Raw genomic sequence first — 27990 nt, forward strand, 5'->3', positions numbered from 1 at the left:
TCTTCCGATTTATGTTAGGGGAAACACTTCTTCCCACTCCAGATGAGTCCTTCCATGGGAAAGAGCTCCATTGCTGTAACATTCTTGGCCTCTCTCCAGGGCTGTACTCACTACACCACAGAAGAGGTTTAATGCCTTAGCCAACTTTTAAATTTTGGAAGAATAAACTGAACATGCTCATCAATACTTTTAACAGGAAGGTTAAGTCTATTTAATTCTGGAGTTCAGTTAAAGGACTCACTTAGCTTTTGTACGAAACTATGTCCTCCTACATAGTCTTCATCAGAAATAAAAGTATAATTTTGATCTCTCATTTGCCTTTAAGTTTCATCTCATTTCTCAATTTGTTCAGAACCCAAGTGAGGAAAAAAGGCAGTATTACTGGACTCCTTCAAATATCCCAGTAAGTATTCAAAAATATTTATTTAATGCCTATTGTGTAGGATACTGAAGACATGACAATGAATGAAATATTGTCCCTGCCATGAAGTAAAAAGGCACTGTGTCACAGAACAATTTCCAGGAAGGCATTATACCACAAAAATAGCAATGATCGGTAATATCTCCTCAGATGAGGATTTAATGTTCGGCATTATACACAACAGATGCTCTTATTCCACTAGTATCAGAGACAAAGACACCAAAGTTACAGGCTGTCTATGTAATAGGCAGAGAGAGAAATCACCATGTTCTTATTAATCAACCTGTGGCATTTAATCAAATGCGGCATCTACATTTTGAGAATTTAAAACCTTATTTGTCATGATAAACATCTATTCCCTTGGTGACTAGTACCAAAGGTATGGTCACAGTCAACTTTCATTAATAGATAGTACTTATAAATGATGCTGTTTAAGAGTTCAAAAACCAACTTGGAAGATGGCAATAAGCAAAGAAGCAAATACTAATTTGAAAACTGCGTGTCTAAGCACAAGTCCACAGGCGTTCATCTGAGTCTTTTTATTTTAGAAGCAGTTCTGGTGAACTAGGTTATCGTTTCCCAGTTAACAGCAGATTAGAAGGGGCAAATTGGAAATGGAAGTTTTAGAGACTAGAGAATGCTAGCGACACAGACACATTGATAGCAGTAAAAAAAAAAAGAAAAAATAGCAGACATAAGGACTCTATTAGACTATAAATTCCATGAGGGCAAGAATTGTGTTTATTGCCCTATACTATATTTCCAATGCCTAGCACAGTGCTAGCAATAAATAATTGATGAATAATGGAATACTGAATAAACTACAAAAGCTACCATTCTGGATCTATCTTTTTTGTAATGGCAAATAGTTCTATACACCTCAACAGAGTCTGAGGGTAAATCCAGATAAACAAAAACATTTTTTTCTGCAAAAAAAGCTAATTATGTTTAGAATGTTTATAGTCAGTTTATAAAGGCAGAAAAAAGGCAATATCCAACATGGCAACAATAAAAAGAATATTGGTAACCTTAAGTTATCTGAAATACTAACTTAGAAGAAATATCTTAATCCCTAATTACACTGGATAAATTACTTGTTAATATAAAATTTGGGGCAGTAAAAAATGCCCACCTATTCATTAATTCTCAGGCAAGACTGTAATTTTTAACAGTATTAATTTACTTGAGATGTTATGTAAATACTAATGAGAATAATAACACAATGAGTGTACATAGCAATACTGTATTCATTACATACAAAGCAAATATAGCTAAACGTAACAGTATCTCAAAATAGGTAGGAAAAACTCACACACTCAGTTCACTATAAACAGCATTCTGAAGTTTCTTCTCCCAACCTATTTAAAAGAAAAAAAGAATAAAATATACAGACAGATTAGTTTTAAAAATAAACATACATTATAACTAAATTTATCTCGCTAAAACTTTAACATCATATGCATTTGTGAAAGAAATTCATCAACTGCCAATTGCTGTGTAAAGGTTTAAGGAATTATTTCCTATACATTTACCAAATCCCTTGCCTAACACTGAGTAGCAAATTCACCAACATGATATTATTTTGTAAGTAAAAGCACTACATCATTTTCTTCAGATGAGAGGAACATCTCCTTCTTCCACTGTTAATGTGCTCAATGAATGCCAAAATCTTCAGCTATTGTACTACCAGTGCTAGGAAGAATGTGCAAGGGAGGGGCAAGAAACAGCCAGACACGTGACAAAGATAGATCACAAGTCATTAGTTACAATTAACTAGTCAGTAAATTCCTGGACAACAGGAGCAGATTATTACGAGGTACCACCAGTTAGACCAGCTGGCTGCTAAGTACTTGAACTCATCTGGGTAAGTAAACCACTTAACAGCTCTGTTCCCATGTGCAAAGGCTGGACTAGGGAACCTTTCTTCTTGCTCTGAAAAAATTGGTATTTTCTTTTGTTTTCTTTGAAAGGGTAGAAAAGAGGAGGGAAAAGAAGTGTAGAGAGAAAAAAGTCACAAATAAAAAGTAAAAAGACAAGTTACTTAACTAAGGAGATTCTTAATACATTCAGATTTTTTTTTTTTTTGGAGGAACATTAGCCCTGAGCTAACACCTGCTGCCAATCCTCCTCTTTTTGCTGAGGAAGACTGGCCCTGAGCTAACATCCGCGCCCCTCTTCCTCTACTTTATATGTGGGATGCCTACCACAGCATGGCTTGCCAAGCAGTGCCATGTCCGCACCCTGGATCCGAACTGGCGAACCCCGGGCCGCTGAAGGAGAACGTGCGCACTTAACTGCTGCACCACCAGGCGGGCCCCTCAGAATGTATTTTGAGCAGAAAGGTAAGCAGTATTTAAAACTGATTAATGTAAAGCAGTCATTCCCACAATGTTCCTGAATTTTTGCAGCATTTTATTGAAATGTCTGACAGTTCTAATTCTCCCCAAATAGAAACCTATCCAGCCACTGTTTCACAATTTTGAGTGAGTAATTGGAAGGCTGAGGATAAAATATTCCCTCCAAATAAAGTATTTCTTATTTTCCCTTAAAGAATTAGGAAAAAAAAGCAACTTACAAACCTGATATTTTAAAGTATTCCTTAATATCTTCTTTTAGTGATTCAAGTTTAATCTCAGGTCTCTGAAGACTGGCCTAATTTTAGAAAGAAGAGGAAAAAAAAAAGGAAAAGACAGAGGTCAAAAGTAAGTCATTTGGGATGATATTTAATGCCAATGAAACTTTTAAAAAAGGAGTGTCCAAAGGTGCATACTATTTTAAAAAATCCCCTTTGAGGTCAGAGCACCTGAGCGTCTAGAATAGTTCCTAAGAGAGAAGGTCTTGTTCACCTATTCTGAAAATAGAGGACCTGTGATAGAACACTGTCGTCTGCTCAAAATATAACAACTTCAATCTTAGGAATACTTAACATCTTCATCTAGCATTTTTACCTTTATGAATACTTAACATCTATTTTTCTAGTAGAAAAAACACTCAGATTTATAAATTCATTCCCTTAACATTACATGTAACATGTATTACACCTATACCTAATGACCAAAAACCCAGTTGCATCCACAGAGATGAATCTTTGAATAGCATCTTCCTCTTTGGATTGATATTCAGTGTAAAGCTGCATTTGTTGTGCATATTTATGGAAAAGACATAAAGCTACTGGTTCACAAATGCTTATTAATGTCTCTTGCATCTTTAACTGCATGCTTTCTATTCTACTGGTTTTTCACACTGTAATTTTTACCAAAAATAATAATTTCTCTAACTTATAATGGCTTCAATTATTTTCCAAGTATTTATCTTTCATCACCTAGCTCTCTTTATCAAATTCTAGAAGCATATTTCTTGAGAAGGCATTTCTATTAGAGTATCTCACAAGCATTTCAAACCTAAGAAATCAAAAAATTATCTTCCACTATCTTGCTCCTTCTCTTCTATTTTTTTCATCCATGAAATGACCATCCCCCAAATCTTCTAAATTAGAAACTTCAGTTATTCTCAATTCTACTCTAACTCTTCTAGGATTCAGCCCCTTTCTAGGAGGATGGCATTGGTGGCACTGAGTTTTAATCTCCCTGATTTCCATATAAATACAGAACAAGCTACTAGATAGCAAAACCAAAATCCCACGGAAAACATTTACAACAAAACTTGGTGATAAGACATCCCCCACAAAGCTAAAATACAAGCAGTTGGGGACAAACCAACAACCACAAGAGCAGTACAGTATTAGCACCCATGCAGGAAAAAGCAGAGGGAAGCAGTGGGGTATCTCATGGATGTGAAAACAGGAGAACCCCAAAATAGCCAACAAGCATCCACTGGCACATATAATTAGCCAATTTTAGAACAGGAGCTGAAACTGGGAGGGGCTTTGCCTAATCCAACATAGCAGATGAGGTCTGAAGAGACTAGAGCATCCTACCACCTATGAATTCTTGAAACTGACCAACCAGGGTTCCCTTTCCAGATAATGCCACACTGAGGACAAAATACTGATAGAGTAATAAAAATTGAGGATGACAGGGAACCAACTTATTACTTTGAAAACTGGTAAGTAAAGGAAAAAGGCCTTTATCCTCCCTTTCCTATAGGAACTATACCACTGGGTAACCAAATAATAGGTAAGGGGACATGTCTCTTTATTAAAGTATGCCAGCTAATAACTAAAACAGATATGCTATAACCAGAATATCAGCATTTTGCAACCCCTAATGAATTGCTAATGCAAGACATTGAGCAGAAGCAGCTATTAACATTGCAAAAGACAACCTGACATTATGTGCTTCTCAGTGAAAGCACATTCCACTCCAAGAGTCACGGCCAAAGGGATGACATCTGAGTCTGATTAAGCCTTCGGGTCCAGCAGTCAATTTACAAGTCATACGAAGAGCAGATGGACACATTAAGTTGCACCATGAGTGTGCAACCAGAAAAATCCACGATGCAAGAAATTCTAAAGGTCAAACAGCCCAGTTCTTCAGCTGATAAATTATCAAAAAAAGAAGTAAACGGAAAAAAACCTGTAGATGTAAAAAGACTTAAAAGGCATCAAGAAAACTTTTTTGATCGGCAAGACTAAGTTAGTGTCTAGGGATACACATTTGGTTAATAAAACTATCAAGAAATGCAGGAAAGTGATTACCACAAAAATGGGGTTGTCAGGGAGGGAGGGATTTGTGATTGGGATGGAGCAAATGGAGGGGTTACCGGTGTGGCCGGCAAAGTTTCACTTTTTTACCAGGGTGGTTGTTACAAGGTTGTTCTCCTTATAATAATTCATTACATTATACATTTGTTTTATGCAGTTTCTGTTTGTGTTTTATTTTACAATAAAAAGAGTCAAAAAAGAAAAAGAAAAGCATGTCTTCCAATCTATTCCTTTTCTCCACATTAAGTCGAAGTCCTCATCACTTCTCACTTGGATCACTGCAACAGCTTCTGAACTGGACATCTTGCCACCTTATTTAAATCGCAACTACCCCCCGCTTAGCATTCTCACGTCCCCTTCTTCTGTTTTTTCTACTTTCTTAGCATTTATTACCTCCTAATATATTGTGTGATTAACTTATTACCTTGTTTACTGGTACGGTGTCTATGGCCCCACACCAGAAGGGGTGAGCTTCACTAGGGCAGGTATCTGTCTTTTTGTTCCCTGTTGTACCCCAAGTGCCTAGAATAGTTACTTTCACACAGCAGGTGCTCAATAAATGTTTATTGAATAAATCAACCAATTTCTCCCTTTTCCAATCCACCCTTCAGCGTTTTCTTCCTAAAACATAAATCTTTCCTGGCTATGGAGCTCCACAGCACACACAAGAAGTCTACACTTTTCAACAGGGCACACCTGGCCCTTCACAAGGTCGGCCAACTTATCTCTCCAAATTCATCAGCTGCTCCTCCACCAAGCTAACAACATGCTCTCTTTCCTCACACCTCCCCACCCCACACACCCTACTCGCTAGTCACAGTGATCTATAGTCACTGGTCCCCTAGTTGTCAAATATTTTAAGGGTTGGAATCCTTTTGTTCATGCTGTTTCTTCAGATGCAAGTGGCCCCTTACTGCCTTGGCAAATACCTACCAGCTTCCAAGACATCCCTCAAATATCACTCCTTTCCCACACCCCCCACCTCCAACTTGCCTGCAAAGAAAGTACACTCTGTTCCTCTGTTAGAGCACTTATTAGATTATACTGTAATTTTCAGTTCACCTATTTCTCTTTTTGACTCTTAAATTCAAAGGCAAAGACCATGTCTCCTTCATTTCCACATCCCAAGTATTAACTTGGCATTCATTGTTGCTTAACAAAATTATTTGACCAAACCATGTTCTATCTTTTTAACCAATTTTCCCCCAAAGAAAGCAAGGAACTTTATAAAAATTATTTTTAACTGAAGAGACTGGTTTCCAGTCTGTTATTCTTAGGATTTTAAAAGCTGCAAAATCCTGCTCATTATTCAAAAATACCAAGGCAAAAGGAAATAGGTTTTCTTTTACTAAGCCAGTATTTGGAAATGATTCAGGGGTAGCACCATTTAAAGAATTTCAAGGGAAAAAACTGGATATTCCTTCTAAATATTTTCAATACTTCAAGGTTGCTAAGCCTCCTAGATATACTTTTTTATATCAAAGGCAAACCAAATTCACTAATCATCTGTGCTAATTATAAAAATCTTGAGAAATTTGAAAATCAAAAGCAGGACATGACAGGAGGACAATATGGTAAGGCACAGCAGTTCTCAAACATGTTTTAGTAGCATAACTCTTTTCAAACGAAATCTGAACCCTGTCAGGAACCCTACTATATAAAACACATTTAAGGTGACATTACTAGACAACGAGAACAATAAGTCTTTTCCCATTGACTAAGTTACAATAAACATTAAAAAGGTACAGCTTTATTCTGATATAGCGTCAATATCCAATTTATTTTTGCACTTTGTTTTGGTTGCTCAATATAAAGAAAAATCTTGATTCACAGAGATAAATTCGCATTTTTAATAGCCTTCCTGGCAATCTCAGCACATTCCCAAATTTAACTGGTAGGGGAAATCAAAAGAGAAGTAGTTGGAAATTTTTATTGAGGAGACAAATCACTAAAATTATTTGTCATAAGTACAAAAATTAGATAAAGAGCTTCTAATACTTATAACAGCTAAAACTCTGCATACCATGGTATTACTACCACATGACGTGTTACTGGCTCACTTGTCCCACATCTAGCAGTACACCGTGATGGGAGCTCGTGTTGAGCAGATGCATCTGCACTCTGCCTGGCCAACACCAAGCACTGCATACACCCTGCAGTAGTATCCTCACTTGTACAACATACTATGAACGGACATGCACAAGCCCAAATATTTTGAAAGACCAGTTCAGAATTATATCCTTCCTCATCAATGACACATTTGTAAGTGTCCCAAACAACGGATTTGAAAGTTTCTTTTTTGTTTTTAAGATTGGCACCTGAGCTAACATCTGTTGCCAATCTTATTTTTATTTATTTATTTATTTATTTATTTATTTATTTATTTTCCTTCTTCTCCCCAAAGCCCCCCAGTACACAGTTGCATATTCTAGTTGTGAGTGCCTCTGGTTGTGCTATGTGGGACGCCACCTTAATATGGTGGTGCCATGTCCACGCCCAGGATCCAAACCAGCAAAACCCTGGGCCACCAAAGCAGAGCGTGCGAACTTAACCACTCATCCATGGGGCTGGCCCCTTAAAGAGTGCTATTTCTTAATATAATTTTTAAATTAAATATTTTTAAATGAATAGAACATTTTCAGAATCGTTGACTATAACAGAGCATAGTTTTAAAACCACTTGGGACTAAATGAGAATGGGTTTTGGCATCAAAAGACCTAGAATCATCTCTCAGCCTTATTTATTATCTTGATCAAGTCACTTAACCTCTCTGGATCTCAATTTTCTTCCTTATTTAATAGGGAAAATAATACCTAAACTAGGTTATTGTGAGACTCAAACAAAAATATTTTCAAAGTTATTTTTAGGCTGTGATGTCCAATATAAGTTAAAGTTATGTTATAAAATACAAGATGTGCCAGATGGCAATGGACTAAACATAAAAGATTGGCAGGGAAGGAGTTGTTGGAGGTAGAGGTTTTAAAATATCTACAACAAAAGTCAGGCCTTCTTTTCAACAAAATGCCTCTAGCTCACTATAAAAGCTGGTAAAGAATATAATCAAAAATATAATCCAGCAAGAGAGTGTACAGTACATTCCTAGTCATGGCCCTGCATATATCCTTCACTCACTCATTTATGTTGACATTTCTGACATCCTCTATGATTCTATACTCTAAAAACACAAGATCATCTCCACCCCTACTCCCCCAACACACACACACACACACACACACACACACACACGAATCCAGTTGCTTTCTACTCCCACCAGAACAGTCTGAATCCAAAGCACTGGACACTGGCAGTCTTAAGTTTCTAAACTTGGAGAGTAAAGGAAACTGGAGAAGCAAAGTGGCTGAAGTCACAGATGGATCAAAGAAGCTTGGAGGTAAACTGAGGCTAAATACTCCATGAAGTACAAACCAGGGCACAGGAAGATCTACAGAAATGGTTCCAAGGATCATTTAATTCCCTCCTCGCTATGCCACCATGCTAATCCTGGACTTTATCTTTCCGTGCCTGAAGAATCACAGAATTTCAAGGTTAGAGGGGCCTATAGAGTTCTTCTAGGTTAACTACCCATTTAATGACTGACTCTCCTCTCCAAGTGATTTGCTAGCTTAGAAACTGTAACTCAGACACTCTAGAAACTCACTACATCCCTACCTTAGCCAATTCCATCTTTGAACTACTCTGCTAGAAAATTCTTTATTACGAGCTAAAATTGATTCCCCTTAACATCTGCCACCATCATGATCCCCACCGCACCCCAAGGTCACAGAAAATAAGTTTTATCCACATGAGGGACTCTCAAATATTTGAAGAGAACTACTGTATCTTCCCTAAAAGCTTCTCTTTTCAAGGTCACATATATTTCCAGGTTCTCCAGGTTCTCTTCATATGACAGATTCTTCTTACCACCCTGGCCATTCTTCTCTGAGCAAAGTCCAGTCCAACTTGTCCTCTACTGGAGTAACTTCCTAAGTGACCTCTCTACTTCACTCATTCCACTAGGCCATTGATTCTCAAATTTTAAAGTCTCAGGACCCTTACTTTCTTAAAAATTATTGAGGATCTCAAAGTACTTCTGTTTACGTGGATTATATCTACTGGTATTTCCAACATTAGAAGTTAATACAGAAAAAATTAAACCTATTTGTTTATTAGTATGGCAGTTCTTCAAAAACTTAAAAATTGTGGGGCTGGCCCCGTGGCCGAGTGGTTAAGTTCGCGCGCTCCGCTGCAGGCGGCCCGGCGTTTCGTCGGTTCGAATCCTGGGCGCGGACATGGCACTGCTCGTCAGACCACGCTGAGGCAGCGTCCCACATGCCACAACTAGAGGAACCCACAGCGAAGAATACACAACTATGTACCGGGGGGCTTTGGGGAGAAAAAGGAAAAAATAAAATCTTTAAAAAAAAAAAAAAAAAACTTAAAAATTGAGTTACCATATGATCCAGCAATTCTAATTCTGGGTAGATACTCAAAAGAACTGAAAGCAGGAACTTGAAGATTTATTTGTACACTCAAGTTCACAGCAACATTATTCACATTAGCTAAAATGTGGAAGCAGCTCAAGTATTCAGACAAATGAATGGATAAACAAAATGTGGTAAGGACATACAATGGAATAGTATTCAGCTTTAAAAAAAATCTAACACATCTACAACATAGATGAACCTTGAGGACATTATGCTAAGTGAAATAAGCCAGTCACAAAAAGACAAATACTGTATGACTCCACTTGTATGAGGAACCTAGAGTAGTCAAATTCATAAAGACAGAAAGTAAAATGGTGGTGCCGGGGCAAAGGGGAGGAGGGAATGTGGAGTTACTGTTTAATGGGTAAAGAGTTTCAGTTTGGGATGATGAAAAAGTTCTGGAGATGGATGGTGGTGATGGCTGCACAACAATGTGAATAAACTCAATGCCACTGAACTGTACACTTACAAATGGTTAAAATGGTACATTTTATGTATATTTTACCACAATGAAAATTATTTATTGATTCTTTAGAAATAATATAAACTCATTACATATTAACTTAAGATAATTTTTATCTAAAAGAACTGTGTTTTCAGGGAAAAAAATAGTGAGAAAAAAGAGGCATTGTTTTACAGTTTTGCAAATCTCTGATGTTTGGCTTAGAAGATAGGTGGATTCGTCAACCTGCTGTGCTATTACATCCGTAGCATTATGTTGTTTTTATTGATGAATATGAAGCAAATCAGTGTCACACAGACAGGTAACTGGAAAAGGGAAGGCTATTGTAATATCCTTTTCAGACATTGTGGATACTTTCCTTTAATGGTATATCAATATTTGACAAGTAGTAGTTTCCTAAAGATTAGTTGTAATGTGGAATCTGAACAATAAAGTTTTCATACTTTATTACATAAACTTGTATCCATCTGCCTTGCATTTTGAATCAATCTTCTACCTATACATGATTTTGTAACATTATGCTCTGATCATTTCGAATATATTGATTAAGTGATGCAGTGGACACATTTCATTAAACAATATCAAAAAGTAACATTCATTAACTTCACCAACAATATCATCAGAAAAGTCTTTAAGTATTGGGCCACCAAGTTCACAGTGGTGAATACAAGTTTTCCAGAATCTAAATTTTATTTAAAGCTTGAATTTTATCATTGGCAACACACACAAGTTTTCCTTGGGGTGATAGGCTCACTTTGCTCATTTTAGAGAAAATATCTGCCAAATACCCAAGTCTGAATAACAACAGTTTATCAATTGCTCTTTCAAGTAAAAATGGTGTTTTACTAAAGAAAAAAAAGCAATTCAGCTCATACGTAACTCAATTAATCGTAGGAGTGCTTTTACTCTAGATAATCATCTTATTTCAATATACAGCAGAAGTGCCTTATGCACACTTTCCATTTCCTCAAGTAGAATATTAAAAATCTGTGTATTCAAGGAATGAGATTTAATAAAATTAATAATTGTTTACCGTTTCATCACAGACCCTCAAGTGAAACTGGCTTTTTATTTTCTTACTGTGAACTTGTGGTGGTGAACAATACAATGACTACTAGTACAGTTTGATACCATTTCCTGATTTGTGCTAAGATACTAGCAGCTAAACCCATCATCATTGCTTTTATACCATCAGTGCAAACAGCAGCATAATGAATTTTTTTAAAAAGATTCTTTATATTATATAAAATAGTTTTGACCTGAAAAGATCTTAGAGACCACTAAGAGTCCACAGACCATACTTCGAGAACCACTGCACTAGACTATAGGCTCTTTGAGGACAAGTATCTTTCATCTCTCTACCCCAAGATCCAGCACAATAGCTATCACATAGTAAGAACTTCATAAATGTGTTTTCAATAAATGCACTTGCACTAAAGAGTCTTTAGACCCACACCTGCAAAATCCCATGAGAAACACATGATGAATAAGACAGTGTCCTTGTTCTCTGAAACTTTTAGCCCAGAAACAAAGACAGCCAAAAAACAACTAACTCCATTATAAGAAAGAAAATATGTTATAACGGAGGCATCATCCATAGAGAAAGGAACAATTCTAATAGAAGAAAGTGGAAAAGAGGAGCTAAGCAGTATAGGCTGAGTGGACAGACTAGGCAACGGCACGGGAATGTTCTTGTGCACTGTCAGTTTGTGGAATAGCAAAAGTTCCAGTGGAATGTAGGCAGGAATAAGGTGGAGGAGGAGGCTGGAACACTCTCCCCTATTCCTATCTACCCTGCTCACCAGGGACAGATTAAAGTTCCTAAAAACCACCTTCCTGTCATCACCCTCCTCATGATACAGATCTTCCTTGAATTACGATGGGGTTATATCCTGAGAAACCCAGTGTAAATTGAAAATATCATAAGTCAAAAATGCATTTAATACACCTAACCTACCAAACATCTTATCTTACCTAGCCTACCTTAAACACACTTGGAACACTTACATTAGCCTACAGTTGGGCAAAATCATCTAACACAAAGCCTATTTTATAATAAAGTGCTGCATATCTCATGTAATTTATTGAATGCTGTACTGAAAATGAAAAACAGAATGGTTGTTTGGGTACAAAATGGTTGAAAGTATATTGATTATTTACTCGCATGATCACGTGGCTGATGGGGAGCTTCGGTTCACTGTTGCTGCCTGGCATGACGAGAGAGTACTGTACCACAAAGCACTAGCCCAGGAAAAGATTGAAATTCAAAAATCAAAGTATACTTTCTACTAAATGTTGTCACTTTCACACCATTGTAAAATCAAAAAATCATAAGTCAAACCATTGTAAATCAAGGACCGCCTATACCCCAATAACCCCTCACTGCCTACAGAAAAAAGGCGAATTCATCCCGGCATTAACAATCCCCTAAAAATCTAGTCTCACCCAGACTATATAATCTTATCTCTCTAGAAGTGCCCTACAACAGAAGCTGCTTCCTAGCCTTCTCGCTGTTCCCACACTGGGAAGTCACGCTCATCTTCCCACGTTGAGTGCTATGCAAGCCTTCCCCATCCCCAGCCATTTCCTTTCGGTATTGTATTTATACCTTAGTATATGCCTATTCATTTACATTCTTCTTTCAATAATTAACTGAACACTTCCTATGTGCCAGTTGCTGGATATAAAAAGAAAAACAAGACACAGTCCTCCCTTACTCTTGAGGAACCCACTGTATATTGAGGGATATAAACAAAAAGCTAATAGATAAGTGTGATGAAATAGGATACACGGTCCTTTCCCACATTAATGCCCAAACATTGTTATCATTAACATAATTATTTTGAACTTTGTCTAATTTCTCTCAAGAGCCTATCACCACCACAGAAGAGAGGCTCAATTAAAATATGTGGAATTAGTTACTCCCATTTCTTCCTAATACTTTTAGTTCTTTCTAAAACTATAGACCAGATTTGTTTCTGTAATCCTAGTAGTCCCAGTGGACATCCACTGTAGCCAGGAATGAGTTTTAGTTTCAAATTGGAAATTTTGGCTCTGGGCAAGCTGACCGTGCCTTAGACTCAGTCCGTGCTGTATAATTTGAGCTCTGCTCTGGTTTCTCTCACTTGAGGATGGATCCCTCACTGGCCTTCTTTTGCTGACGTCCCCAAGCTGACCTACTTCTCTGTCTTATCCCCCTTACTCCACATCTTTACTTCCTAGCCTCTTTCATAATATACTTTATGCCTGAAACAGACTTCAGTTCACATTTAGTAATTGATCTTTTCCCTGTCATTCCGACTCAGCCTTACCTAATTCAAGAACCTCCTCTAAGCAATTCAGTGTTGAAATAAAACATGAACATTTGCTTACACAAAGCAAATCCACATTTTAATGGTTATCTGATCCCTCAAGTACATAAATTCTATGGAGATAAGAGGTTTCTTATTTTGAAATCCTGAACACCATAATTCATTTCTTCACTGTCTTACTTTCCAGGATTAAAGGATACAACAGTAGCCAATGCAGATATGGGTAAGGATGATACCACTCCCTGGTTCACACTAACCACAATGAGAGTCCCTGAATTACTAATTTATATATCAACCGCAGTAGTCCAACCTGGAGCTTCCCCCTAGTCTATGCCAAATCCCACCATAGAAAGAAAAAAAAAAACAACAAGATAGTAAGCTTTAATTATGGCACAGGCCTTTTGCTACCAATATACATTCTGTCTATCTATGCCTTCTAGAAAATATATTTAATTAAAATCTATTTAATTAAATCCATTTAATTTTCATTTCCCTAAAATAAATAAATTTCAGTTTCTTTTTTCCTTTTTATGATCTCTAAACTCTCTATACATGGTACGTATTTCTGTTAACGCTGAATAAAAAACAAATAATATTTGAGATATAATTTCATAAGTTTTTTGTAAGGGACACTAGCATTGAGATGCTCCGGGGTTCTAGACTTATGACAACATCCTATCAGTTATATTATTCCTTCTCTCTCCAAAGCCTATCTTCTTTCAGGTTCCTTCCTTTCACAATTCGATTATTTATAATAACACTCTGAGCAACAAGACTTATTAAACACTTAATGAAAGGGAAATAACATTTGAGGTTTTATACAACATCCATTTCAAATACAAATAATGCATGATACAAAATAACAACACTGATTTGGTGCTAGACATCAAATTTGGAATTAGGCTATCACTCCAGTATCTAGAGGATGAGTGAGCAAATTCAACCTTAAGATACAGGTTGACTTCATAACAAAGTAACTCAGGAAAGGAAAACTCAAAAATAAAAAAACATAACCCCTTTCTAGAAACACAAAATTCCGTTATCACACTAAGATCTTAAAGAATTAAACTTCAATATATAAAAAGATATATTAAAATACAATAGATGTTTAATTATAATACTAAAAGAGAAGCATTACTAGCAGGGAAAAATATCTAAGAATTATTTATATTTGGCTTTGAAATATTCTGTGTGATTTTATTTTTCTAATTAAGTTGAGCCACTGTTCTAGCACTTTCTGAGTATACTCAAACAGACAAAATGGAGGCAGTTCAGAAAATGCTGGTGGTGGGAAAATGCCTTCCTGATTAAGTTTTTTAAATGTGACAAATAAACAGCCAGTTGTTTACAAATATATTATGGAGTTAGATCAAGATGTCATAGTAGGAAGAGCCTCTTCCCCAGACACATCAAACCACATACAGAACGACTACCACTGGGAATGACCTGAAGACTAGCAGAACAGCTTCCCCACAACTAAGGATATAAAGAAAAAGCCACCTCCAGAAGGGTAGGAGGGGCGGAGAAGCAGTCTAGTCAGGACCCACACCCCACCCCCGGGCACAGCGACACACAGGCGGAAGGGATACCACAGGCACAAGGACATCCCGGACAAGCGAGGGGTCTCAGCCCCACATGGGATCCCCAGCCTGGGCGACATGCACAGGAAGAGGAGCCCTCCTAACTCTGGCTTTGGAAACCAGTGGGGCTTCCGTTTGGGAGAGCTGGAGGGCTACAGGAAACCGAGACTTCCTTCTTAAAGGGCACACACAAACTCACTGGAGTCCCAGCACAGAGGCAGCAGTTTGAAAAGTGCCTGGGTTACACATGAGGGAGATTCACTGACTCAAATTTTAGGGCAGGTGCTGGAGGGGCAGGGATCTATTGGAACTTTCTCTGGGGATAAAAGCACTGCCCAGCAACATTTTTTTCACTCTCCTTTTACCTGCCTGGTGGGTACCATTCCTAACACTCCCTTTACCTTGCTAGCACCATTTGCCCCCGCCCCCACCACCCAGTGCTCCCCTGTAGACCTGCTCTGGCCGGCACCCCTCCAAAGCAGCTCCTGCCTGTGAGCACCAGCTCCACACACCAGCACACCCATGCAACTGTGGCCCAGGCACAACAGGAGGACACACACAGCCTACACAGGGACACACCTGGAGATCCTGGCTGTGGTGACCAGGGGGGATTGCACTGTTAGACCCCACAGGACACCGTCTACATAAGGCCACCCCTTCAAGACCAGGAGGTGTAGCTGATCTACCTAATACATAGAAACAAACACAGAGAACTAGGCAAAATGAAGAGACAGAGAAATATCTTTAAATGAAAGAACAAGCTAAAACCTCAGAAAAAGAACTAAACAAAATGGAGACAAGCAATCTAGCAGATAAAGAGTTCAAAGCAATGGTTACAAAGATATTCACCAAACTCAGGAGAAGAATAGATGAATGCAGTGAAAACTTCAACAAACAGATAGAAAATATAAAGAAGAACCAGCCAGAACTGAAGAATACAATAACTGAAATGAAAAATACACTCGAGGAAATCAACAGCAGATTACATGATGCAGAAGAACAGATGAGCGATCTGGAGGAGAAGGGTAGTGGAAATCACCCAATCGGAACAGCAAAAAGAAAAAAGAATTTTAAAAAACAAGGATAGCATAAAGGACCCCTGGGACAGCATTAAGAATATTAACATTTACATTATAGAAGTCCCAGGAGGAGAAGAGAAAGAGAAAGGGACAGAAAACCTCTACAGTTTTTCAGACACAATGTCTGGCATTAAATAAAAATTTACTAGGCATGTAAACAGACAAAATCAGATGAACAAAAGCTAAGAAAAAAATAACACCATAAACAAAGATCCACACGTGATCTAGATATTGGTGTTAACTGAAAAGGATTTTAAAATAATTATGAGTTATATGTTTTTTAAAAAAGAAGGAAAAAATGGACAAAATAGATGAAAAGCAGATAATTTTACCTGAGAATTGCAATCAATAAAAAAGAATCATCTTGAAATTTTAGGACTGAAAAATACCCTATGTTAATAGGAGCTCATTAGATGAATTTACCAGGAAATACAAAAATAGCATCAAACAAGATTAATGAATTGGAAGAAGGTCAAAAGAATATATCCAAACTGCAGCACAGTGAAAAAAAAATTACAGAAAAGAAAGAAAAAGAGTGTTAGAGATAAGTGGGACTCAGTGAAAAATCTAATGTGTCTCAGTGTTGAAGTTTCAGAAAGACAGGAGAGAGAAAAATGTGGCAGAATAAATATTTGAACAGATAATGACCAAGAATTTTCCCAAACTAGTGAAATCTTTAGTTTCAAGCCCAGATTTAAGAAGTCCCACAAACTCAAACCAGAATAAGTTAAACAATAATAATAATACAAACAATAGTAAGATACATCTTAACAAAACTACTGAAAACCAAAGAGACAGAAAATGTTCAAAGCAGCCAGGTGCGAGTGGAGGACATACATTCAGTGGTCAACAAAAGGACTGATGGCTGACTTCACAACAGAAAACAAAGAGGCCAGGAGACAATGAAAGGTCTTAACACACTGAAAACAATTACTGCCAACTTTGAAATCTTAATGCAGAAAAAAAATCCCTCAAAAGTGAAGATGAAATAAAGACATCATCAGGCAAATAAAACTGAGGAATCTGTGAGCACGAAACTTGCACTAAAAGAAATACTAGGAAGAGTCCCATGGTAGAAGAGAAATAATCCGAGTGGAAAGGTGGAAATGTAGGAGGAACGACAAGAAACAAAAAAGACAAAAATGTGGTTAAAAATGAGTAAATATTGATGCTACAAAACAGTAATAACAATGTCTTGCGGGGTTTAAAATATACATAAAATGCATGACAAAAATAACACAAAAGAGGTATAAATGAGTAGTGTTCTAAGCTCTAGCATTACAAGGAAATAGTAAAAGTAATAAGTTATGACTATAATTCATCAAGAATAGATGCTGTAACCTCTAGGGTAGCTACCTAAAGAACAGTCAAACAATGTGTAACTGTCACATTAACGGAGAGGAAAACAGAATAACAACAATATTTGAATAATCCAAAAGAAGGCAAGAAACGAGAGAAAACAGACTATGAAGCAAATAGCTCAAATAAAAAAACAAATTTTAAGACCAGAAATATGAAACCAAATATATCAGTAAATTCCTAAATGTAAATAGACTAAATAATACAATTAAAAGACTGATTGTCAGGCTAGATTTAAAAAACAACTATACGATTGACAAGAGATTTTCACATATTGAGGTATATGGGATAACTATTTGAGTTCAAAACTGATTTGGCTTGAACTAAAAAGCCTGACTTATGGCCTATCAAACATACATTGCACATCTGCTTAACCATTAAAGTAAAGAATGCACTCTCTTAAGAGAAGAACGCATACTTCCCCTCCTATGCCCTATTGGTAACACTGTATTGGTAATGCCTGGATTAGTCCCTTTCCTGACATCATAGTCACGTTGACCTGCTAATGTGCAACTGAATACCTCTTTGAAATTTTGATGACAATGTCTCTTGGGTGTGTTTAATGTATGTTCTTTGTCCTGCAAAGATAGAAGAGTACTGAAAACCATGCTTCCCGAGAACTCCTTCTAAGGCCTTCTTGGTTATAATCCTCACTCTGGCTCATAATAAACTCACCCCAGTTCTGATTTATAGATTGGTTATGGATTATTTATGTCAACACAATGCTGATACTTTCAAGAAACAGGCATTAAATATAGTCACAGAAAGAGTGAAAATTAAAGGATGGAGAGAGTCACACCATGCCACTCCTCACTGTAACCCTGGGCCCATTTAGAGCCAGTTTGAGCAGACCTCCAACTCTGACCAACAAAAATGACTAAGGATCGTCTTTCAGAAAAACTGCAAAGTCACGCAGGCAGGGCATGCGCAAAACAAGAAATCATGATCTGAAATGACCTCAGAACCAAAGATCCTCCTTCTCATGAAACCCAAGGACTGGGACACGACTGGAACTTGAAAGCCGGACTCTTCTCAGAAGCGAGGGGTCCCACGTTCAGGAGGACCTGCTGGTAAAGTTCTCTCTCCACCGCGCGCAGCATGTTTAGAACCCTGTCGTAAACGTTTTGAACCTCACCATAAATACCTGAAGCCCACCAATCAAAACCTGTCCCACCAGCGTTTCCGAGTGCCAGCCTGTGCTCCCTAATCTCTTAAATTTCGTCCCAAATCCTGAATCGGGGAGACAGATCTGAGGGCACACGCCCCCTGTCTCCCTGGAGATGGATCTCGCAGAATAAAAAACTGATTTCTCCCCTCAAAGGCTGGTGCCATAGTTAATTGGCTTGTGTATGCACATTGGGCAGGGAACCCCAATTTTGGCGGGCAACACTAACCAAAGAAAGCTGGTACAGCTATACTAACATCCTAACATCAAACAAAACAAAGTTTAAGGCAAGAACCTTATTAGAGATACAGAAGGACACTTCATAATGATTAAGGGATTAATCCATCAGGAAAATATCACAATATAAATCTGTATACAATCAATAAAATAGACTTAAAATATACAAAGCAAAATATTGAGAGAATTAAAAGAAATAAACAAAATATACAATCATGGTGAGAAACTTTAACATATTTCTTTCAATAGCTGACAAAACAAGCCTAAGAAAATCATTAAGATTATAGAAGAACTGAACAGCATAATTAACAACTAGACCTCAGTAACATAAAGGTAACTCGACCAAACAGTGACAGTATACACATTCTTTACAAGTGCACAGGGAACATTCAGCAAAATTGACTATATAGTGGGTTACAAGGCAAGCCTCAACAATTTTAAAATATTTAATCAACCAGAGAATGTTCTCTGACAACATTGAAATTAAGCTGAAAGTCAATAACAAAAATATAAAAAGAATATCTCAACTGCTTGGAAATTAAGTAATGCACACTTCAGGATAACTCTTGGATGAAATAAAAAATCACAAAAACTATAAGGAAATATTTTGAACAAAAGGATAATGAAAATATGACCCTTTAAAACAGTGGGATGCAGTTAAAGTAGTGCTTGGGGGAAATTAGAGCCTCAAATGCATATTTTAGAAAAGAAGGCTTCAAATCTGACCTAAGCTTCCATGTCAAGAAACTAAAAAACAGAACAGCAAATCAATCCCAAAGAAAGTAGGAGGAAATTAAAATAAAGATATGATCCAAAATTAAGAGAAAATCAGCAAAGCCAAAACTGGTTTTTTGATGAGATTAATTAAATTGATAAACCCTAGCAAAAACTGTTGAAACACATACACACACACAAATTACCATTATCAGAAATTATAACAGACTTTTCAGACATTAAAAAGAAATAAAAGTTCATTATAAACAACTTTAGGCCAATGATTTATATCATTTAAATGAAATGAACAAATTCCATGAAAAACACAACTTATCAAAACTCTCATTAGAAGGAACAGAAAATCTGAATACTTCTCTACTTATTAAAATTGAATCTGTTATTGAAAGTCTTGCCAACACAGTATTGAAGAAGAAGAACAAAGTTGGAGGGCTGATACCACCCAACTTGAATTTAATATTAGGCTACAGAAATCAAGACAGAGTGGTAATAGTGAAAGAGTAGAAAAATAATTCAATGGAATAGAATACAGACCCAGAAATATCAACACAAATATACTCAACTGGTCTTTGACAAAAGTGCAAAGGTAGTTTAATGAAGCAAAGACAGTCTTTTCAACCAATTGTACTAGAAAAACTGGACTTCCATATGCAAAAAAAAGAATCTAGACATAGACCTCATACCACTCACAAAAATTAACTCAAAATGGATCATAGACTTAAAAGTAAAACCTAGAATTATAAGACTTCTAAAAGATAACACAGAAGTAAATCTAAGTGACCCTGGGTTTGGTGATTAATTTTTAGACACAACACCAAAAGCACGATCCATAAAAGAAAAAATTGATGTTAGATTTCATTAAAATTAAAAACTTCTCTGAGAAAGATACTGTTAAGAGAATGAAAAAACTAGCCACGGGTTGAGAGAAAATATTTGTAAAACACATAACTGATAAATGACTTATACCCAAAATACACAACAGATTCTTAAAACTCAACAATAAGAAAACACCCAATTAAAAAATAGGCAAAAGATCTGAACAGACATCTCACCAAAGAAGACATATGGAGAGCAAATAAACATATGAAAAGATGCTCAAGATCATATGTCATTAGGGGATTGCACATTAAAATGACACAACACACCTATTATAATGGCTACAATCTAAAACACTGGTAACACCAAATGTTGCCGAGGATTTGGAGCAACAGGAACTCTCATTCATTGCTGGTTGAGATGCAAGATGGTACAGCCACATTGGAAGAAAGTTGTCAGTTTCTAACAAAGGTAATCATAGTTTTACCACACAATCCAGCAATCATGCTCCTTGCTATTTACCCAAATGAGCTGAAAACTTATGTCTACACAAAAATCTACACAGGAATGTTTGTAACAGTTTTAGTCCTAAGTGGCAAAACCTGGAAGCAACCAAGATATCCTTCAACAAGGGAATGTATACACAAACTGTGATACATCCACACAATAAAATATTATTCAGAAAAAAAAAGCTATCGAGCCACAAAAAGACATACAGGAACATAATGCACATTGATAAGTGAAAGAAGCCAGTTTGAAAAGGTTACATACTTTGATTCCAATTATATAACATTCTTAAAGGCAAAACTATAGAGACAGTAAAAAAAAAAAAATCATTGGTTGCCAGGGGCTTGGGAGGAGAGAAGGGAGGGACGAGTAGGTAGAAAACAAAGGATTTTTAGGACAGTGAAACTATACCTAAGATACTGGAATAGTGGATACATGACATTATACATTTGTTAAAATCCACAGAACTCTGCAACATAAAGAGTGAACCCTCATGTAAACTATAGACTTTATTTAATTATAATGTATCAATATTGTTTCAACAATTGTAACAAATGTACCACACTATGCAAGATGTTAATAATAAGGGAAACTGTGTGCAAAGGGAGAGGGGAGGTATGGAAACTCTGTACCTTTTCCTCAACTTTTCTGTAAACCTAAAACTATTCCAAAAAAATAAGTCTACTAATTTAAAAACAAAAACTTCCCCACAAAAAATCTGAGACACAGCCTTCATTGGAGAATTCTTCCAAACATTTAAGAAAGAAATACAATCTCATAAAACTCCTGCAGCAAATAGAAAATAAAAAGGGAAGGAACACTTCCCTACTCATTTTATCAGGCCAGTATAACCTTGATATAAAACTTGTCAAAGACATTATAAGAAAGGAAAATTACAGAACAATCTTTCTCATGGATACAGATGCAATCTTTAAACACTTATTATCGGAGATCTGCTAGTGCACAGGCTGTAGAAAACCAGTACAAGAAATGTCACTCTCATCCTAACAATGAGAAAAAGTGGTATAATATAGAAAATCATAACTTTTGAACCCATCAGAAAACTGAAGTTGTAAGACAATCAATTGAACTGAATTGCAAAGAGTAACAAGCCTCCCCAAGGACAAATGGGACTTGAAACTATTTCACCTGTGGCAGAGCACAGGAGGTAAAACAAGCTACCATATGAGCGAGTAAGCAGAAATCAGCTAAAATTTTAACTGCTATAGACTAGATGTGGGCTAGCTTAACAGTTTAGAATAACTGGGAACTCAAAACAAGGAGAATTCAAACTCACTCACATGCTCTTGTCCCTGGGTCTCCACCAGGTGCCCACACAAAAGACTGGGGGCAGAGCAGGGAACTGAAGCGAGCCCATTCTCATGGCACAGGTACACAAGAAGGGATAGGGTGCCACTGCAGGACAAGCATAAAACCATGCCACCTTGTCCAAAGTCTCCTCTCATGTGAGAAAAGGCCTTAAACCTCTGGGAGAGAGTCAGAAACCATCCCACTCTGAAGACAAGGCAATAATTCACTGCTTCTGGTGGTGAGATAGATGCAAAACCCCTCTTCCTCGTGGGAAGATAAGAAAACTCTCTTGGGCCCAGGATCCTACACCAGTACGAAGCAGAGGTAAGCCAGCACTAGTGGAAGGGCAGCAATCTTGCTTTCACCTAATAAATGCCACAGATACTAGGCAGAGTTTGTCTGCAAAAGGGAGAAGAGGAAGGAACACTGAGAAAGACTCACCCCCCAAGGCATGTGGACTGAAACAGGAGGAAGAGAATAGAGAACTCCTGTACCTACCATGAGTCTGAGACTGAGTAACAAACAGCAGACTACAGCTGAGGGAGGGACAAGAGCATGAAGAGAGACTTCCCTTGTGGGACAGCAAGCAGAGACTGAAGAAAGCTGAGGATGTAGCAGAAACAGTGAGAAAACTCCTCCAGTACCTCAGGACCCCTTCTAAGCAAAAATTTACAGCAGTCCACTGAATTTGAAGCCTGTGGTATGCTGAAGCTAATGACAGTAATAATAGAACTCAAACCTAGCTTGACTCCTGGCTGTATTGACTGAAGCCTCCACAATCAGTAAGGATAGAGAACAATTACACAAAATTATCAATCTACTTGACTTAATTGACATTTATAAAGCAGCAACAGTAGAATGTTCATGCTTTTCAAGTGCACATGGAACATTCAACAAGACAGAATTTATTGTGAGCTATAAAAGAAACTTCAACAAATTTAAAAGAATTGAAATTATAGAGATTATGTTCTTCGCCATAATGGAAATGAGCTAGAAATCACAGAAAGGCATCAGCAAAATCACCCAAAATTTGCAAACTAAACAACACATTTCTAAATAACTCATAAGTCAATAATAAAGTCACAGGAGAAATTGTTTTAAATTTTTAATTGAGTGAAAATGACAATAGAATATATCAGAATTCATGGGACCCACCTAAGGCAGGACATAGAGGAAAACTGTAGCTTTATATTAGAAGAGAATACAAGTCTCAAGTCAATAATCTAAATTTCTACCTAAGTGACCAGAAAAAAATTCAAATTAAATTCAAGGCAAGGAGAGTCAAGTAATAAAGAAAAATTAAGAGATTCAAAACAGAAAAACCTAAAAAACCAATGAAAACAAGAGATAGTTCTTCGAAAAGATCAGTAAGATTGGTAACTCTCTAGCCAGACCAATCAAGAAAAAAAGATAAAACACCTATTATAATATCAGAAATGAAAGAGGGGCTATCACCACAAATCCTACAGACATTGAAAAGAAAATAGGGGAATAATATAAACAACATTATGTGAATAAATTTGATAATGCAGATTAACTGCAACAATTTCTTGAACCATAAAAACTACCAAAGCTTATACAAGAGGAAATAGATAATCTGCATAGCCCTACATATATTTTAAAGTTTAAAATTTTATATAAAAATGTTCCCATAAAGAAAACTCCAGGCTCCAATGACTCTACTGGAGATTCTACCAAACATTTAGGAGGAAATGATATTCACAAATTCTTCCAGAAAATAGAACAGGAGGGAAGACTTCCCAACTAATTTAATGAGATCAGCATTATCTGTTGTCAAAACCAGACAAAGATGTTTAAAACAAAAACTACAGGGCCCGGCACAGTGGCGCAGTGGTTAAGTTCACGTTCCACTTCTTGGTAGCCTGGGATTTGCTGGTTCGGATCCCGGGTATGGACATGGCACTGCTTGGCAAAAGCCAGGCTGTGGTAGATGTCCCACATATAATGTAGAGGAAGATGGGCATGGATGTTAGCTCAACGCCAGTCTTTCTCAGCAAAAAGAGGAGGATTGGCAGTAGTTAGCTCAGGGCTAAACTTTCTCAAAAAAAGACAAAACAAAAAAAACTAAAAACCAATATCTTCCATGAATATAGTCACAAAATCTTCAACAAAATATAAGCAAAATAAATAAAAAGGATAATGCATAACCAAGAGAAATTTCTCAGAAATGAAAAATTAATTCAACATTCAAAACCAATCAGTATTATTCACCATATCAAACATACTAAAAAGAAAAATCACATGAGCATCTCTACAGATACAAAATAAGTATTTATCAAAATTCAACATCCATTCAAAATAAAACTTTCAGAAAACCAGAAATAGAAGAAAGCTTCCTCAACCTAACAAAAAGCATCTATACAACATTGTACTAGAGGCACTAGTCAGTGCAATAAGGCCAGAAAAATAAATTAAAACGCATACAAATTGGAAAGGAAGAAGTAAAACTGTGTTTATTTGCATATGATACACATAGTTGGAAAATCCTAAGCAATCTACCTAAAAGGTACTGTATCTAACGAGTAAGTTTAGCAAGGTCATGGGATATACAGTAAATATACAAATGCCAATTATATTTCTGTATACTAGCAACAAACAATTGGAAATTGAAATGAGAAAAAAATCATGACTTATAATAGCATCAAAAACCACAAAATACTTGGGGGAAAATCTTAACAAAATAGGTGTAAGATTTCTATACTAAAACTATAAAACACTGACAAGAGAAAATTAAAAAGATATAAATAAATAGATAAATCATGTTCATCAGGCAAAAAATTCAATCAATTCTCCCCATATTGGTCTATAGAGTCAACATAATCCCAATGAAGTCCCAGCAAGTTGCTTTGTAGTAATTTACAAAATGACTCTACAATTTATATGGCAAAGCAAAGGACCTAGAACAGCCAAAACAATTTTGAAAAGGGGGAACAAAGTTGGAGGACTACCTATCTGATTTCAAGACTTACTATGAAGTTACAAAAATCAAAACACTATGGTATTGGCATAGTAATAGACAAATAGATCAATGGAACATTATTGGCAGCCAGAAATAGTCGTGTGTGTGTGTGTGTGTGTACACTAAATCAATTTTCAACAAAGGTGCCAAGGAAATTAGTGGAGAAAGGACAGTTTTGTCAACAAATAGGTACTGGAAATAGGTATGGTGCTCGACATCCATCTACCAAAAAAAAAAAAAAAAGACATGCTGCACCATACAGAAAAATTAATTCAAAACGGATCATAGATCTAAATGTTAAAGTTACAACAATAAAACTTCTAGAGCAAAACATAAGAGAAACCTTTTGAGACCCTGGGTTAGTAAAAGATTCTTAGGTAGGGCACAAAATCACACACCGTAAAAGAAGAAATTGATAAAAATGCATGTCATTTGAAATAGCCAGTTAGGAAAATGAAAAGATAAGCCACAGACTGGAAGAAAATACTTGCAAGACGTATATCTGATAAATGACTTTATATAGAATCCTTACAATTCAAGAATAAGAGAATAAACAAGACTATTTTTTTCCATGGGCAAAATTTCTGAACAGACCACTTCACCACAGAAGATGTAAACACATGATATGATGCTCAATATCTTTAGTCATTAGGGAAATGCAATTAAAGCCACAATAGAATATCATTACACTCCTACCAGAGGACTGTAATTAATAAATAAAAATTAATTAGGACTGGCCCCATGGCTGAGAGCTTAAGTTCACATGCTCCACTTCAAAAGCCCAGGGTTCACTGGTTCGAATCCTGGGCATGGACCTACACATTGTTCATCAAGCCATGCTGTGGCAGCATCCCACATAGAGGAACAAGAGTGACTTACAACTAGGATATACAACTACGTACTGGGGCTTGAGGAGAGGGAAAAAAAAGAAAGAAGAAGATTGGCGATAGATGTTAGCTCAGGGCCAATCTTCCTCACCAAAAAAAAGAAGAAGAAGAAAAAAGCATTAAAAAATTAATTAAAAACTGACATCAAGTACAAGCAAGGATGCAGAACAGCTGGAACTCTCATAGTTGCTGGTGGAAATTCAAAATGATACAGCCACTTGGCCAGTTTGGCAGTTTCTTATAGAATTAAACATATGCTTACTAAAGAATTCAGCAATTCCACTCACAGGTATTTATTCAAGAGAAAAGAAAACAAATATTCAAACAAAAACGTATGCCAGAATGTGTATATCAGTTGTGCTCATAATCTCTGTAAACAGAAACAACCCACAACCCTACAATTGAAAATGACCAGCAACCAATGAATGGATAAATCAACATCCGCAAATCAATCAACGTGATACACCACATTAACATAATGAAGAATAAAAATCACATGATCATCTCAACAGACGCAGAGAAAGCATTTGACAAGATGCAGTATCCATTTGTGATAAAAAAAAAACAAACCTCTGAATAAAATGAGTATGGAAGGAAAGTACCCCAACATAATAAAGGCCATAGATGACAAACCCACAGCTAATATCATTCTCAACGGAGAAAAACTGAAAGCTATCCCTCTAAGAACAGGAAGATATTTGCAAACCACACATCTGATAAGGGGTTAATATCCAAAATATACAAAGAACTCATACATCTCAACAACAAAAAAACTAACAACCCAAATAAAAAACGGACAAAAGATCTGAATAGACATTTCTCCAAAAAATATATACAGATGGCCAACAGGCAGAGGAAAAGATGTTCAACATCAGTAATTATCAGGTAAATGCAAATGAGATATCACCTCACGCCCGTCAGAATGGCTATAATTAATAAGACAGGAAATAAGTATTGGAGAGGTTGTGGAGAAAAGGGAACTCTCATACACTGCTGGTGGGAGTGCAAACTGGTGCAGCCACTATGGAAAACAGTATGGAGATTACTCAGAAAATTAAGAATAGAACTACATATGATCCAGCTATTCCACCCCTAGGTATTTATCCAAAGAACATGAAAACACAAATGCAGAAAGGTATATGCACCCCTACGTTCATCACAGGATTATTTACAACAGCCAAGACCTGGAAGCAACCTAGGTGCCCATCAAGGGACAAATGGATAAAGAAGATGTGGTATATACACACGATGGAATACTACTCAGCCATAAGAAATTATGAAATCCGGCCATTTGTGACAACATGGATAGACCTTGAGGATATTATGCTGAGTGAAATAAGTCAGAGAGAGAAAGTCAAATACCATATGATCTCATAAGTGGAAGATAAAAACAATGACAAACAAATACAGAGACAGAGACTGGATTGGTGGTTACCAGAGGGGAAGGGGGGAGGGAGGAGGAAGACAAGGGTGACTAGGCACATGTGTGTCCTGCCGGATTTTAGTCTTTGGGTGGTGAACATGATGTAAGCTACACAGAAATTGAAATATAATGATGTACATCCAAAATTTACATAATGTTACAAACCAGTGTTACAGCAAAAAAAAAAAAAATTTAATTAAACAAAACAAGAAAAGAAAATGCCCAGCAACCAAAAGATGGATAAACAAATTGTAGTACATCCAAACAATGAAATATTACTCAGCAATAAAAAGGAACAGCACTACTGAAATACCAACAACATGGAAAACTCTCAAAAGCCTTAGGCTAAATGACAGAAACACGGCACAAAAGTTTACATACCACATGATTCCATTTATATGACATTTACAGAAAAAGGCAAAGATCTCCTGGTCAATCTCTGCAGCCAAAGAACCCAGCACATTAGAAAATACTCAATAAATGCTGGATGGACAGACAGAGGGGGAATCATTGCAGGGAGGGTAGACGGCAAGAAAGTGACAAAAAGACGCGAAAGCAAAAAGCCACCGGGG

The 27990-nt window shown here is 36.7% G+C and overlaps 1 protein-coding gene across 7 annotated transcripts in view; it reads right to left on the reverse strand.

Moving 5' to 3' along the window:
* Positions 1 to 27990, reverse strand: part of TBC1D19 (TBC1 domain family member 19) — a 140786-nt gene that overhangs the window by 112066 nt on the left and 730 nt on the right. For 3 of the 7 annotated variants that reach the window (XM_023638269.2, XM_001917550.6, XM_070262524.1), the window contains exons 2-3: positions 3001 to 3073; positions 1734 to 1779 (exon numbers count right to left, since the gene is read on the reverse strand). In XM_023638269.2, coding sequence (XP_023494037.1) covers positions 1734 to 1779; positions 3001 to 3073 — 119 coding nt within the window. Of the gene's footprint in view, positions 1 to 1733; positions 1780 to 2022; positions 2069 to 3000; positions 3074 to 27799; positions 27989 to 27990 lie in introns of those variants that run through there. The other 4 variants (XM_070262523.1, XM_023638271.2, XM_070262525.1 and 1 more) reach the window with 4 other exon arrangements.

The sequence above is a fragment of the Equus caballus genome, chromosome 3 (assembly GCF_041296265.1).
Source record: "Equus caballus isolate H_3958 breed thoroughbred chromosome 3, TB-T2T, whole genome shotgun sequence".
Classification (NCBI taxonomy): domain Eukaryota; kingdom Metazoa; phylum Chordata; class Mammalia; order Perissodactyla; family Equidae; genus Equus; species Equus caballus.